Here is a 16,803-nt window from a genome sequence, read left to right as displayed (position 1 = left end):
GACCACATTCTCTGTTGCCAGGGAATAAGCTGATCTACACTCTTAAAAACAAAGATGCCAAAAAGGGTTCTTTACCCGATGCCAGAGAGGAATACGTTTTGGTTCCCTAAAGGACCTTTTAAAGGATGTCCTTTTGAGAACTATTTTTGTGAATGAGATATGTGAGCAGGAAGAAAAAGTTTTTAAAGTTTAAAAAACCTACACGTAATGTAAAGCTTCTAAAAACCTTTCAAGAAAGTATGTAAAATGCTAAAAAAAAAAAAAACTGTGATTCATAATTTGTGTGTGACCTGTATTCAATTGAAAGCTGTACAAAAACACAATATTTGATGCTTAGCCTTGTACATTTTATTGTTTATTTTATATACACTGTGGGCACAATTATTAGGCAAGTCTTATTTTTGAGGATTATTTTTATTAATGAGCAGCTACAGCGCTCTCGGTTAACCCAAAAAATGTTAATAAACCTCAAACATGAATGTTTAAGAAAGTAAAAGTGATGTTTTGGCTTTCTAAGGTGAATATCTATATGTGCACAATTATTGGGAAACTATGATGGTGCAGAATTATTACGCAGCTAAATGAAAAACATTTTCCCATCTCACTTTATTTTCATCTGTTCAAGTGAGAATTATAAACAACCCAAAACTTTCCAATAAACATTTCTGAGAAAAAACAAAAAAAACAAAACAAAAAAAAAAACTAGTGACCAATACAGCCACCCTTCTATTCAGTAACAGTGATAAGCCTTCCATTCATGGAGTCGGTCAGTTTCTTGATCTGTTGATGATCAACTTTTTGTGCAGCAGCAGCCACAGCCTCCCAGACCCTGTTCAGAGAGGTGTCCTGCCTTCCTTCACTGTAAATCTCCCGTTTAAGAACTGCCCACAGGTTCTCAGTTGGGTTCAGGTCAGGTGAGGAAGGGGGCCACGTCATAGGTTTTTCATCTTTAACGCCTTTACTGGTGAGCAATGCAGAGGAGTACTTGGATGCATGTGATGGAGCATGTCTTGCATAAAAGTCATCGTCTTTTTGAAAGACGCAAGAAGACAAGAAAGTGTCTTCTAAAAACTTGCATTAGGCTTGGGAGTTGATTTTGAGCCCATCTTCAACCCCAAAAGGTCCAACCAGTTCATCTTTAATAATACCAGCCCATACCAGTACCCCACCTCCACCTTGCTGGCGTCTGACTCGAAGTGGAGCTCTGTCCCGTTACTGATCCAGCCATGGGCCCATCCATCTGCTCCATCAAGAGTCACTCATTTAATCAGTCCATAAAATCTGTCTTCAGATTCTTCTTGGACCAGCCTAGACACTTCAGCTTGTGTGTCTTGTTCAGTGGTGGTGGGTTTCAGCCTTCCTTACCTCGGCCACGTCTCTGAGCACTGAACATCTTGTACTTCTTGATACTCCAGCTAGGCTGCAGTTCTGGAATATGACAGAACTGGAAGATAATGGGTTCCTGGTGGCTTCACGCTTGATTCTTCTCAAATCCTTGGCAGTTAATTTGTGTCTTTTTTCTCAACACGTTTCTTGCGACCCTGTTGACTATTTGCAACAAAACGTTTGATGGTTCTGTGATCTCGCCCCAATATCTCAGCAATTTCAAGAGTTCTGCACCCCTCTGAGAGACTTTTGGTCATTTTTGACTTTTCAGAGTCAGTTTAATCTCTTTTTTGGCCCATTTTGCCTGAAGAAAAAAGCTGCCTAATAATTATGCACACCTTTATATCGGGTGTTGACCTCCTTAGGCCACACCCTCCCTCATTACACAGATACACATCACCTGCTATGCTTAAATCCATTAAGAATTCAAGTTTATCCAGCTTGGAGTTAGAAAATATGCCTAAAAGTGATAATATGGACACCAGTTTTTAATGCAGTGCTATCTGAGGGATCAAAATTCACATGCATTTCCTGAATGTTCTGATGGTAACATTTACTGTTCCATTTATTCAAGATTGTGGTTTGTAGGGAGAACCCTTAAAATAGTATAGAACCTTTACTCATGCCAAATTTAGAAATCTATTAAAAAAAAAAAAAAATGGTTCTTTAGGGAAGTCAGTGTTTTGTTCCAGGGCATCACTTACAACTGAGGTGTGATGGCCAAGTGGCAAGGTGTTGGTCTTGTAAACCGAAGATCACGGGTTCGAGCCCAGTATGTCAGTCATGGGGAGGTTAGGGAACTGGCCCTGTAACCGGAAGGTCCCCGGTTCAATTCCCAGAGCTGACACCACGTGACTGAAGTGTCCTTGAGCGAGGCACCTAACCCCCAAATGCTGCCCAGGTTGCAGGTTGATAGGGCTGCCCACCACTCCGGCCAAGTGTTCTCACTGCCCCCTAGTGTGTGTGCTCACTAGTGTGTATGTGGTGCTTCACTTCATGGATGGGTTAGGCGGAGGTGAAATTTCCCCGTTGTGGGACTAATAACGGTCTTTTAACTGCTTGCAGTTACTTTATTATACTGAGTCAGTGAAGGGTAACTTTTCCATGCAGATGCAAACACCTACACACTATAGTTACCTGGATAAAGTCCACAAATGTCCAGGGAAGTAATGAGTCCAAGTGTCCAATGTCCTTTGAGAAACGGTTCAGGATTCTTCCTGGTGAACAGCAGAAAAAATGAAGTCAAATCTCGTAAACAAAACTTCAAGCTATCAAAGTTAATATATCTTGATAAATCAATAAACAAAACAGCTTACAGCTATTAATTAGTGCTGTAGTAAGTGTGGGAGACATTGTTTTGAATTATCTTATCTGATATAGTATAATATAACCTGATTTAGACCCTTTCCCCTACAAAACTATCTGCTACACAATAATAATAATAATAATTTAAAAAAAAAGGAATGGAAATGGGGGACTGCTCAGAAGGTGAACAAAAGCATTGCACAAAATGTTTTGGTCATGTGTCAAGGGCTGGTCATACAATAATGAATGTACAGTAATCTAAATTCAGCAGGTTGGTATAGAGTTAACTTGGACATATATTAAACAACACATTGAACACTTTCACTGCACCTTGTCAAAAGGTGTCAATAATTATACACATGACAAAGAAAGAAATTACACAAGTGAGGGCTTGGATAGTGTTAGTGAGAAAAACCACATCTGTGCACACTGATGTCGATAAATGACTGTTCACAAAGAGAGATGAAAACAAATACAGGATGTACTGGTTCAAGCTGCTGCTTGTGGCTGCCATGCTGTGGTGCAGTATAGTTAATGGCAGCCTCAACTCTTTTACCCAGCCAGATAAATCATTTTCACAAGCTTTCTTTAAGCCATAGGACTAATAATCACTTCTAATTCTCACATTGTACCCCCTTGTACAACTGCTACTGATACAAGGCCAGAGTAATGGGCTCCGGCTGTTTCCTCGACAACCATAAAGTAGCAAGGCTTTTGAGACATGTAAAACGCTTCTTTGCTCATATTATCACCACGAACACCCCGATAAGCTGGTCAAAAGAGGAGCAAGTCATGTGGAAATCAACACATGGAACCATACTCATGGCCATTTACTCTTCAGAGGCTTAAAACCACTTACAAAGACTAGGCCGTTTTCTCTGGACCCTTGTATGTTTGATTGATTAGCCTGCGGTGTGCCACGCAATCAGAAGCAGCCATATCAGCTGCCTTTTGTCCTGTAAAGCGAAGACATGGTCCTCCATTATCGCCAACACTTGTGGACCGTGTGACTATTAAGCCATTAGCAGATGCAATCAAACATTGTGGGTGAGACCAAAGTTCTGACATAGGGGATATACTACTGAAGATGTAGGAGACAGTAAACAACTAAGGCAAAGGTGAATCTTTCACCTTGATGAAGGACGACTCACAGCCAAAGTCATGCATATAAAGCTCTATGTAAAAGTACACACATATAAGCAAATGACTGACAAACAAACAACAGAATCAGCAGAAAACTGCTTGAAAGAATCATGTTGGCATTGGTTCAATATTACAATTATGTCCACGTGTTGTTAGATGTAAATTAGCTCATGTTAGAGGAGAATTTACAAGTTTTGAAAAGCATTATATGAATACAACAATTTATCATCATCTCTTTAATCTAAACTATTATCATCCACATGTTTTTTCTTGTGAAATAATTCATATAATTTAAGGGTATCAGCAGATACAGGCATGAAATATCAATCATCAACTTATTTATGTGTTACAACAGAGTTGAATTAGGCGCAGAGTTTATGCCTCCATTTGTCTCCTGACATGAGTATAACAGGTCAAAAACCTCATCAATCCACCTATTCATTTAAAAAAAAAAAACAAAACTCATCTTAGACAACCTTAATAGCTATAGCATTATAAAGTCTTTCTCTAGTCATGTGTTCAGATTTTCCTAAGAATTCTTATCGATCCATAGCCTCATTTCATACAGATAAGAAGAGAAAAAAGGTGGCCTGCCAACCAGCTTCTGAGTGTGTGGAGGCTGGCCAAGTGTTTGTCCTCTTTAACAATTCCTCACACACCTGCCCATGACGCGTTCATCCATATGCTTCCTACCCGAAAGCAAGCTAATGCCCTGAACACTCATGTGTGGACCCAACTCCACAGAGCAAATACTGAAATCTAGAGTAAACACTATTAAGACCAAATCACTCCTGCTTCCTCTTTGTACTGGCCCTTGATCAAAGAGGTGTGGAAATCGGGGGCCTATGACACAGAGAGCTAAAACGAGTTTACTTTGCAGCAGGTGATTCTTTTGGTCACACATCAATTGCTTGTGGAGCAAAATGCCAATGAGAGACACAGAGGATAGCTGAATAATCAATGAAACATATGTATATATTCATGAAGAAAAAATAAATTGTGAGGAACACAGTTAAACTATGCTGTCACTGTGTGTTAAAGTTTATGAAATAGGGTATATATATGAAATAGGGTATATATATATATATATAAATGCACACTAACCAATAATACTTATTATGATGTTTTATATATATCATGTAAGACTATATTATTATAGCAGTACTACATATGTACAAAAGTACCCAGACACGCTCTCATTAGTGAATTTGAGTACTTTAAAGTGCACCCACTGCAGACAGAGGCATTCAGTTGTGCACACTTGGCTTCTCCACTAAGAGATTAAAAGAGATTAAAAAAAGCATTGCTAATTGAATGAATAGCAACCACACACACCCAAGGTAATCATGCTTAATACCTAGCGACCTAGACCTGGGAGGGCTGTGGAGCAGCTGAACTAAACTGTCCAAAACGTGTGAGATGAGCTGGAGTGCAGTTTGTGATCTATAACTTACCAACCAACATCAGTACCTGACCTCACTAATGCTCTCGTGGATGAATGCAATAAAATCTTTACAGCAATGTTCCAACATCAGGGGTAAAGCCTTTTTAGAAGAGAAGAGGTTGTCACTGCAGCAAATTGAGGAGAAACTTTACAGTAATGCCCTTGATTTAGGAATACTGGATGAGAAGGTGTCTACAAAATTCTGTACATATAGTGCAAGAACGGCACAATCCACTACGCACGCTTTTTAGTCCTGCATACTAAATAAGCAATGACACCTGTAAGAAGTGCTCTATAAATGCAAACAAAGCAATGGAACATTCAACAGATCAAGAGATCACACTGCTTAGACGCCATTGCTCTCTTCTGGCCAATCGTAGTAATAACTCTTCAGTTTCATACTACGCAGTTGCCTGATATGGAGGAAAGTGCTTTGGTTATATTCATTGTCTTGCTTAAAATTTTCGTCAAGCCCCAAGAATAGAACAGCAATCACACAAAACAAACAAACAAAAACAACAAAAACAAACTGAACCAAACCAAAACAACAAAACAAAACCAAACTGTTATCCATCACCAGAATACCCCTGTGACTGTGCACTCACCAATAGGGTTTATGTCAAAGAAGCGGACAGGAGTCCTCAGGATGCAATTGAACATGCGGTTGTGGAGCGTCTGAGCAGAGCGCACCAGAGCATTAAACATCATCAGACTGCGCATGAAGCCAAAGATGACGGTGCCCACAGTCAAACCTAATGACAAAGAACAGTTAGGTTTGCCTCCGAGTTGGGTTTTGCAATAATGACTCAAATATAGAATACAGAACATACAAACCAAGCTGCCAGTTTATTAAGCACACAGTTTATTAAGCACACAGTTTATTAAGCACACAGTTTATTAAGCACACCTACACACAAATCACAATTCTGCATCGCTTTCTTTTAGCAGTTAGTCCAGTGTTTATAACCATTTTAGCAATTCTAACTATTCTGTTATTATTTTAATAAACAATGTTTTTTTTCAGTAATTCTATTTAGCTTTAGTTAGCTTTGCAGAAAACATCACAGTTTTAATTAGGTTTAAAACTGTCAGTTTTAACTACAACAACCCTTCTTCTTCTTCTTCTTCTTCTTTTGGCTGCTCCCTTTAGGGGTCGCCACAGCAGATCATCTGCCTCCATCTTGCCCTATCTACTGCCTCCTCTACTTTCACACCAACCATCTCCATGTCCACCTTCACTACATCCATAAACCTTCTCTGAGGTCTACCTCTTCTCCTTCTACCCGGCAGCTCCATCTCCAACATTCTTTGCCAAATTTATCCACTATTCCTCCTCAACACATGTCCAAACCATCTCAACCTGGCCTCTCTGGCTTTATCTCCAAACTGCTCCACCTTCACTGTCCCTCAACAAAAATCTCAGCATCTTCATCTCCGCCACCTCCAGCTCAGCCTCCTGTCTTTTAGACAGAGCCACAGTCTCCAAACCAAACATCATAGCAGCACGCACTACTGTCTTGTAGACCTTCCCTTTCACTCTTGCTGCTATCCTTCTGTCACACATCAGCCCTGACACCCGTCTCCACCCACTCCATCCTGCCTGCACCCTCTTCTTCACCTCTTTTCTACACTGTCCATTGCTCTGGATGGTTGACCCAAGATATAAATTATGAAACTTACTTTGCAAAGATTTTGCAAGACAATTTATCAGACAGATGTTTACATGAGTGGGTATACCTGAATAAATGCCCAGGTAAAAGTCAAGAGAGAGCTGTTGAGTAACATTCTGGTCAAGACTGCCGTTAATGCTGTTGGTGAAGGTAAGGTTGCGGTTGAGCATATCCAGTTTCTCTTGCTCTGAAGTCCTGTTAATCCAGATCATAGTTACTGAAAAAAACTTGTAGAGCTCATTACTATTCTCTGATTTAGGACAACAAAAAATCTAAAATTCTATTGAAGTACAACAGAGTACAACATGACAAACTGGAGCATTTTGTAGGTGCTGGTGTAGTGAAAATAAAACTGTTTTGACTTCAACATTTTTGAAGGAGGCACTCACCAGTAAGCAAGCCACCAGTCTTGAAGAATATAGGACGCCTGCCAATGGAAAGTGAATTTAACAAAATCAACTAAACACATAAAAAACCCCCAAATAAATCAGCGTGGGCTCCAGCACTGTGTCTCACCTGTGCAAGCAGATTGAGCAGTATGAAGCCGACCAGTACAAGAATGTTGGCTCCAGCAGTCAAGTATTTCAGATATATGCGAACCCCAATGTTCCCCTCAGAACGGCTCTCCTCTGCCATGGTCTGGACAGGCTCTGCCTGTTCATAATAGAGAGATGGGTTTGAGGTTTAGTGCATGTTAAAGGAGGTTAATATAAATTACCATCCACTCAACATTTAGACAGACATATTTACACTGAGCTGACAAAAACATGTTAAATTAATTCACCCTTACTTTACAGTGCATATTTTACTTTCATAAAACAAGGTTTCTCCATTCAAAACCAAAGTCTTATGCAGTATGCAGCAAAAGTGAATATTACCCTAGTTAATATTTCTAAAAACAGTAAATAACCAATTTCAGTTTAAATCGACTAAAGGCCAATTTCTGAAGATAAGCTGGAAGTACTGGCCCATCTCTTTTTCAGTGCATGACTGCATAAATAGCAGACTGTGCTTTTTGTTATCTTTCAAGCATGGCTGCTGAACCTTTCGTTAGGGTAGAATAGCTCTTTCAATACTTCCTAATAACTGGTATAGCTATGCTTCAGCTTTTGTTTAAGAGTTCACCAGGGCTGATGGAAAAAGCTGATGGTACAAGAACACTAGTAAACTACAAAACAAAAGCCGAAGCACAGCTACAGCAGTTATTGGGAAGTACTGAAAGTATTTTTCAGACAATATATTGCCACATGGAGCCTTGGTAATTTACACACAGGCCAAACAGGGAGCAAATAATTAGTCTTAATTGGAAATTGCATCGCTTTTGGTTCACTGACTTTCTACACTGGAGTCTTCTCTTCAAATCCATCTGGGATTTTATTGAACAAGGGTGTACTTTTGTTGTATACTGAAATAGCTTTTTGGAGTTTCCAAAATTCGACTGCCACCAGATGGCGCCACTGGCACATGCAAACTGCATCTGCTTTTTTTCTTTTCTTTAAAGCAACATGAACCTTATACTTAATGCATACCTATCTTACACGTCCACTAAGCACAAACTCCCCTTTAATCAATAATCAGATATTATTCGGGTGGTTAACTCTTCTTAATCCAGCAGTGACACTGACATGGTAGTGGCATGATAGTGTGTGTGGTTCCGATACGATCAAGCACAGAAGTAGGGGTTTACTTCGGTATTCCTACCTTCCTGGTCCACCACCCAAAAAAATCTAGCCAAGAGCAGCTCTGTGACCACTGATAAAGGGCTAGCAGATGGATAACAAACGAGGTTGGATACACACCGACACACACACCCCGATTGCTACAAACTAGAAAAAGGAGAAAAAAAGGAAAACAAACAAACAAAAAAAAGAAGACACTGCATCATGCCATGCAGCATCACGTAGAAGAGCACGTCTATAGAATGCTGGCAGCGAGAGCTGATAACAGCAAGGCTCAAGATCATTTTCGTTCTGTACTTATATAAAATGAATGCAATAACGCTTTCAGCATCACTCATCACATTTGGCATCAGTTTACTATCTCTTGACAAACTGGCTGGAAGACCTGAAAAACTGAATCTGTACGACATATACCGGTAGTTGCTCGGAATCATCTTTATCGGACATCACTGATGAGGTGCGTGAGCGAACGGAGTTCTGCGAGAGGGTCCGAGTGCGGAAAAATTCTCCAGTCTCCTCTTCCTCATCCTTCTTTAGCAGAGAGGTAAAGTCCACACCTGAACGTAGCAGCTCTGAGTATGTGCCCTGTGCCACCATGTGACCCTGAAAGAGCAACAGCGAGAGCGAGAGAGAGAGAGCGCGTTAGGGATAAAGATTTGAGACATCTACAATATTGTTTACCACAATAAATAAAAAATTCTACATATTTTTAAATCAGCTACACCCCAGAAAGAGAAAGGAAAGAGTGACTGAAATGTTGGTAAAATCCAGGGGACAACAGAACAACATGGACATTTATTATTTTATTCACTCACACAAGAGGGAGACAGATATAAAACGAAGATATTAGAATAATACAATGCCTATAACATATACATGCATATGACCTTGAGTGACTTCCCATTCTTAATCTCCTGGCAACCGCCAAACCCAGTGTCATCCATTGGATTGCCAGACGGAGAAGCGCGATTCATCACTCCAGAGAACTCGAGAGTCCAGTGGCAGCGCTTTACACTACTGCATTCAACGCTTTGCACTGCACTTAGCGATCTAAGATATTCAGCTGCTTGGCCATGGAAACCCATTCCATGAAGCCCTCTACGCACTGCTCTTGAGCTAATCTGCAGGCCACATTAAGTTTGGAGGTCTGTAGAGACTGACTTTGCAGAAGGCTGGCGACCTCTGCGCACTATGCGCCTCAGCATCTGTTTAACCCGCTCTGTCATTGGAATATTTAGTAGCAAAGACATTTCACGACTGGACTTGTTGCACAGGTGGCATCACGGTACCAGGCTGGAATCCACTGAGCTCCTGAGAGCGACCCATTCTTTCACTACTGTCTGTAGAAGCAGTCTGCAGGCCTACGTGCCTGGTGTTATACACCTGTGGCCAAGGAAGTAATTGGAACAGATGAATTCAATGATTGGCATGGCTGAGTGAATACTTTTGGAAATATAGTGTATGTACACATATTGTAAGGATTGGGTTAGACCACGATTACATTCTACAGCTGTACTATCCAAATGTCTTGTCTGGAAGCCTTTTTAGTGCAAGGATTAAAAAGGCTTGGGTCATGTATTCACTATGGTGAAAACACCATGAGTGTGAGAACACACTATGAGTGTGAGAAGAATGTGAGGTAAAAGATCTGCACAAAACACTTACTTCTTTCAAAACCAGGATATGATCAGCTGTTTTCAGGTACTGCAGCTGGTGAGTGACTAAGATCCTCGGTTTCTTCTTTAAAACACCACAGATACACCTGCACAACACACACACACACACACACACACACACACACACACACACACACACACACACACACACACACACACACACACACACACACACACACACACACACACACACACACACACATTATACTGACCAGTAACATTACAATCATGCATACAGAAACCCCAGAAAGGGCAAGGGACACATTGGTCTCTAAAGACAGATCTTTTCTACTGCATAAAATATATTGTGGAGAAGGGGGCGTGGTCGAATGTGGGACGGAGAAACCAGTCTGGCTGAACCAGCAGGCTATGTAGCTGATGACGCTCACCTGTGCCTTGTTTGTGCCAGCCTACTTATAGCCATCTCTTCCTTCAGTGGCAGAGCCCCGAGAGAGAAGGAGACCAGTGAAGGCGCCAGAGCAAAGCAGAACTGAGCTGACTGAGCAGAGCTAAACGAGCGGAAATGAAAAAGGACTGAAAAGTCCCTGGGAGCCTTGCTTTAGTTTGTAGGCTGAAAAGCTGAGTGTTTTTTTTGTTTGTTTGTGGCAATAAAAGAAAGCTCTCCGCCTTCACCCCTGCCCCCGGCATCTTTCCTCCATCCACCGTTAAAAAGATTATTACATACATATATGGATATGTATATGTAAATATATGGACAAAAAAATGGCACAAAAAACAAGATGCTCCCTTAACTTGAAAACCATTTTTGTAAACAACAGTTTCTCATTAAAGTACAACTGAATTTGTAACGCAGATTTTGTGAGATGACGGAAGCTTACTGCAGGGTCTATATAAATACCTCAGTTTTTAGTCTAAATTAAAATTCTTTCTACTTTAATTTGTCCCAACTCTGACTTAAAACGCTCATCTAAAATAGGGGAATATAGTACATGGCTGGTATTCTAATATATAATCAGATAAGCCTCAAATCTTTTTCTACTGGGGTAAGAAAACACTCGGCCAACAATTTGATCTGTTTCAATATACTGGCGTCATGAATGGGTAATAATAATGACGACTATAATTATGTCGCACAACTTACAACAATAGATCTGGTAAACAGAAGCAGTTCTGGACTCAATTATTGATAGGCGCTGATCGTATTGCATACTTAGGCATTCAAACAATGCAACGACATTAGACAATTAAAAGTCCAATCTCCACAATGAACAACAACAAAAAAAAAAAACCCACATATTGATGTTGACTGTATGTATAATTAGTATACAGGCTTATTTGCTGTTATGACTGAAATAGAGAAAACCCTGCCACAGAGTATAGCCATGATCTCTGAGAACTGTGAAAATGCTCCAACATTAAATACGGCTTAAGATCAATTAGTCATTTAATTTATTATATAATCATAAATGTGATGACAACAACGCTTAATTTTAAAATTATACACTTTACAGACAGATTTTTACTGCTATGATCACGCTTATTTCTCCTAGTGCATTGATGGCTTTCCTTGTGTTAAACTAATATAAAGCTGTAGGTCTAGAACTACACATGAACGTGTAGATTTACAGTGAAACTTTTGTCAACTTTTCAACCCAAAGCCTAACTCTAATATTACTAGGTTACGCCTCTTAAAGTCTGCCAACCTGGTTGTTAAACAAAACTGCATTCTTATGTAGTGTATATATTTACTATGATGTTGGGTCTTTTACTTCATGTACAGACCTGCCAACTTTTGGGAAAATATTTAGCATAATACAATATCATAATACTGCTTAGTACATGGACATTTCCCCACGCTGTGCCATATCAAGTTAGTTAATTCAGCAGGATCCTACTGCTGCTCTCCCTCTATCCCTGTTGGTCCTCATCTAACAGATTTTAAAAGCGAAAAGTCACGTTTAACAATCTGTGACACAGGGACAAAATAACTTAAAATTACTTTGCCAATCAAATGCCCATTTACCTTTGCAAAAGAGTTACAAAAACAAACAAACAAACAAACAAACAAACAAACAAACAAACAAACAAACAAAACAAACAAACAAACCCTCCATTGTGGAACCAGCCAGAAGGAGAAATGAGTGCAAATGAGAAAGAGAAAAAGAAATCTGTGTTGCTGTTGATTTTCAGTCTCTTGAAATGATTGACATTACCCCATGATTGAAATCACCCAAAACATGTTATTCAAACTTCTGCATGTGCGTTGTGGAGGTTTATCTATTTCTCTCATCTACTTGGAGGATGGACTGTACCACATTACTATTACTAAAGTGTAGTGGGACCCAGTGAAAACAGAACTGATCAGCACATATATAAAAAAAAATCTGGTACAACTACAACTTGTTGGCTAAACTGCAGTTCAAAGACCCACCACACATTAAAGTATGTAAGATTGTGGTTTATTCAATAACCAAATACAGGCACAGTTCTATAGACATTAAAACTTATGAGAAGTGTGAGCAAAATTGGCAGCCATTGGCACCCATTCTACTGTTCTACCGGCTACAAAATAACATGTTGTTAAGAGTCCACAGAAATCACTACATCAATGAATGCATTTACATGCACGGAATAATCCGATAACTGTAGAAAACCAGATTTTGTCAGTAATCCGATCAACATGTTTACATGTTTGAGTAATCAGATAATGGGAAACTAATGGGAATCTATTGGAGTCGAGCAGTAATTGGATTTCTGCTTTGCACCTAGCCAATAAACTCACAAAAGAAGATGTGATATAAAAGCAATGTAAAACGCAAACTTAATGCCGTGGCTTTTTAAAAAACACTGCACCACATTATGCATGTTCATATTTTCAGGTAATCAAGAAGACGAAGAATATTTAACTCCTTCATTTTGCGTTTGGTTTCAGTGCTGCTCCAAATGTTTTGCTGCCATCTGGAGACATCCTCTGTGCATTCGGAGCTTAAAATCCAGCTCTTTATCAGATTCCTTAATCAGATTTCTAGATCAGAGCACGCAGTTTACATGATCATTTGAGCAATCAGATAACTGAACAAATCTGATTATGATCGGATTATTAAGTGCATACAAACGCACTCAATACTAGGTGACAAATGTGCATTTACACTATGCTTACGAGAAACTCTGTACATTAACAGGCGCACTATGGAATACCACACAGTGTTTCATAGCACTGGAAGAACAACTTACTGTTCAAACAGATGTCTGCCCACCTCTGCATCCACTGCACTCAGGGGGTCGTCCAACAGGTAAATATCAGCATCTTGATACACAGCTCTATGAAACACATGTGTACACACACACACAAACAAATATTTCTTCAGTGTCAGAATCCATGTTTTCATAATGTAAGCACATTTGGTCCACAGAAAGAAGGTGCCACCGAGTAAAGGCACACATTCATAGACAGATACGGACATACAAACATTCAGACACAATCATAATGCCAACAAATAATGAATCAAAGCTAATAGGGCCAATTAAAATACCATATATATATATATATATATATATATATATATATATATATATATATATATATATATATATATATATATATATATATACATATACATATATACATACATACATACACACACACACACACACATATACATATATACACACACACATACATACATACATATATATGCATCACACACACACATACATGCATACACACACTCAACGGCCACTTGGTATACGAAGGTATGTTCAATTGCTTGTTAACACAAATAGCTAATCAGCCAATCACCTGGCCGCAGCTCACTGCATTTAGGCATGTAAAGTGCAGACCGAGCATCAGAACGGGGGAGAAAGGGGATTTAAGGGGCTTTGAACGTGGCGTGGTTGTTGGTGCCAGACGGGCTGGTCTGAGTATTTCAGAAACTGCTGATCTGCTGGGATTTTCACACACAACCATCTCTAGGGTTTACAGAGAACGGTCCGAAAAAGAGGAAATATCCAGTGAGCGGTCAGTTGTGTGGACGAAAATGCCTTGTTGATGTGAGAGGTCAGAGGAGAATGGGCAGACTGGTTCCAGATGATAGAAAGACAACGGGAACTCAAATAACCAACCAAAATCTCTGAGGAACGTTTCCAACACCTTGTTGAAAGTCACGAAGAATTAAGGCAGTTCTGAAGGCAAAAGGGGGTCCAGCCTTTTACTAGCAAGGTGTAGTGTACCTAATAAAGTGGCAGGTGAGTGTATATAAATATATAAAAAAAAACTATCCTTCAGAAAATTAACAACAAACTTTTTAAATATAACAGCAAAAAACTTTACACTATAAGGATATTTTACACATGGAGTACTGATTATATTGCACTTTGCATTTCCTATCTTAAAGTACACTGAACAAAAATATAAATGCAACACTTTTGTTTTTGCTCCCATTTTTCATGAGCTGAACTCAAAGATCTAAGACTTTCTATGTAGACAAAAGGCCTTTTTCTCTCAAATATTGTTCACAAATGTGTCTAAATCTGTGTTAGAAAACCAGTCAGTATCTGGTCTGACCACCATTTGCCTCATGCAGTGCAACACATCACCTTCGTATAGAGGAGATCAGATTGTTGATTGTGGCCTGTGGAATGTTGGTCCAGTCCTCTTCAATGGCTGTGTGAAGTTGCTGGATATTGGTAGGAACTAGAACATGCTGTCGTATACGCTGATCCAGAGCATCCCAAACATGCTCAATGGGTGACATGTCCGGTGAGTATGCCTGCCATGCAAGAATTGGGATGTTTTCAGCTTCCAGCAATTGGGTGCAGATCCTTGCAACACGGGGCCATGCGTTATCATGCTGCAACTTGAGGTGATGGTCGTGGATGAATGGCACAACAATGGGCCCCACGATCTCATCACGTTATCTCTGTGCATTCAAAATGCCATCAACAAAATGCACCTGTGTTCGTTGTCCATAACATACGCCTGCCCATACCATAACCCCACCGCCACCACGGGTCACTCGATTCACAACGTTGACATCAGCAAACCGCTCACCCACACGACACCATATACAGTCTGCCATCTGCCTTGTACAGTGAAAACCAGGATTCATCTGTGAAGAGAACACCTCTCCAATGTGCCAGACACCATTGAATGTGAGCATTTGCCCACTCAAGTCGGTTACGAAGTCAAACTGCAGACAGGTGGAGACCCCGATGAGGACTAGGAGCATGCAGATGAGCTTCCCGGAGACGGTTTCTGACAGTGTGCGCAGAAATTCTTTGGTTATGCAAACCAATTGTTGCAGCAGTTGTCCGGGTGGCTGGTCTCAGACGATCTTGGAGGCGAAGACGCTGGATGTGGAGGTCTTGGACTGATGTGGTTACACATGGTCTGCGGCTGTGAGGCCGCTGGATGTACTGCCAAATTCTTGGAAATGCCTTTGGAGATGGCTTATGGTAGAGAAATGAACATTCAATTCATGGGCAACAGCTCTGGTGGACAGTCCTGCAGTCAGCATGCCAATTGCACACTCCCTCAAAACTTGCGAAGTCTGTGGCACTGTGCTGTGGGATAAAACTGCACATTTTAGAGTGGCCTTTTATTGTTGAAAGCCTAAAGCACACCTGTGCTATAATCATGCTGTTTCATCAGCATCTTGATATGCCACACCTGTGAGGTGGATGGATTATCTCGGCACATTTGTGAAAATGTTTGAGAGAAAAAGGTCTTTTGTGTAAATAGAAAAAGTCTTAGATATTTGAGTTCAGCTCATGAAAAATGGGAGCAAAAGCAAAAGTGTTGCGTTTATATTTTTGTTCAGTGTGGTATCAAGCCAAAGATCTAGAACTACACATGAACATGTGTAGTTTTGTCAACTTTTCAACCCAAAGCCTAACACTAATATTACTAGGTTAGCCTCTTAAAAGCCTGTCGAGCTGGTGGTTAAACAAAACTGGATTCTTATGTAGTGAATATATTTACTACGGTGTTGGGCCTTTTGCTTCATATACAGACCTGCCAACCCTTGGGAAAATATTCTGCGTATTACAATAGCATAACACTTAAAAATTAATAAATAAATAAACCTGCTTAGCACGAGCAAAAAATCTTTACACTATAAGGATATTCTACACATACTACACATTGAGTATTGATTATATTGCACAGGGAGTATTGATTATATTAGAATTCAGAGCCATTCGCCAACTGTGCTTGCACACTGTGGAATTAGACCTCCGTATTTAACTCATCCATGCAGTGAAACACCACATGCATGCACACTACTGAACACACACTAGTGGGCATTGAGCACACTTGTCTGGAGCAGTGGGCAGCCCTATCCACGGCACCCAGGGAGCAATTGGGGGTTAGGTGCCTTGCTCAAGAGCACTGCAGTCATGGACTGTCAGCCAAGGGGAGCAGTGCTGGTTGTACAGTCTAACAGCAGCAGGAAGTAAGGCCTTGCGATAACACTTTCACACATTTGGGGTGAAGCAGCCTGTCACTGAAGGAGCTGCCCAGTGATGCAAAGTCTCATACA

At 40.2% G+C, this 16,803-nt stretch overlaps 1 protein-coding gene across 2 annotated transcripts in view; it reads right to left on the bottom strand.

Moving 5' to 3' along the window:
• Positions 1-16,803, bottom strand: part of abcc4 (ATP-binding cassette, sub-family C (CFTR/MRP), member 4) — a 45,913-nt gene that overhangs the window by 10,930 nt on the left and 18,180 nt on the right. For both annotated transcript variants that reach the window (XM_037536501.1, XM_017712923.2), the window contains exons 13-20: positions 13,499-13,585; positions 10,293-10,389; positions 9,042-9,230; positions 7,465-7,602; positions 7,338-7,375; positions 7,016-7,143; positions 5,884-6,030; positions 2,524-2,603 (exon numbers count right to left, since the gene is read on the bottom strand). In XM_037536501.1, coding sequence (XP_037392398.1) covers positions 2,524-2,603; positions 5,884-6,030; positions 7,016-7,143; positions 7,338-7,375; positions 7,465-7,602; positions 9,042-9,230; positions 10,293-10,389; positions 13,499-13,585 — 904 coding nt within the window. The remainder of the gene's footprint in view (positions 1-2,523; positions 2,604-5,883; positions 6,031-7,015; positions 7,144-7,337; positions 7,376-7,464; positions 7,603-9,041; positions 9,231-10,292; positions 10,390-13,498; positions 13,586-16,803) is intronic.

Source organism: Pygocentrus nattereri, chromosome 30 (genome assembly GCF_015220715.1).
Source record: "Pygocentrus nattereri isolate fPygNat1 chromosome 30, fPygNat1.pri, whole genome shotgun sequence".
Lineage (NCBI taxonomy): Eukaryota > Metazoa > Chordata > Actinopteri > Characiformes > Serrasalmidae > Pygocentrus > Pygocentrus nattereri.
Note: the sequence above shows the minus strand (reverse complement) of the source record. Positions and strands in the feature narration are given on the sequence as shown.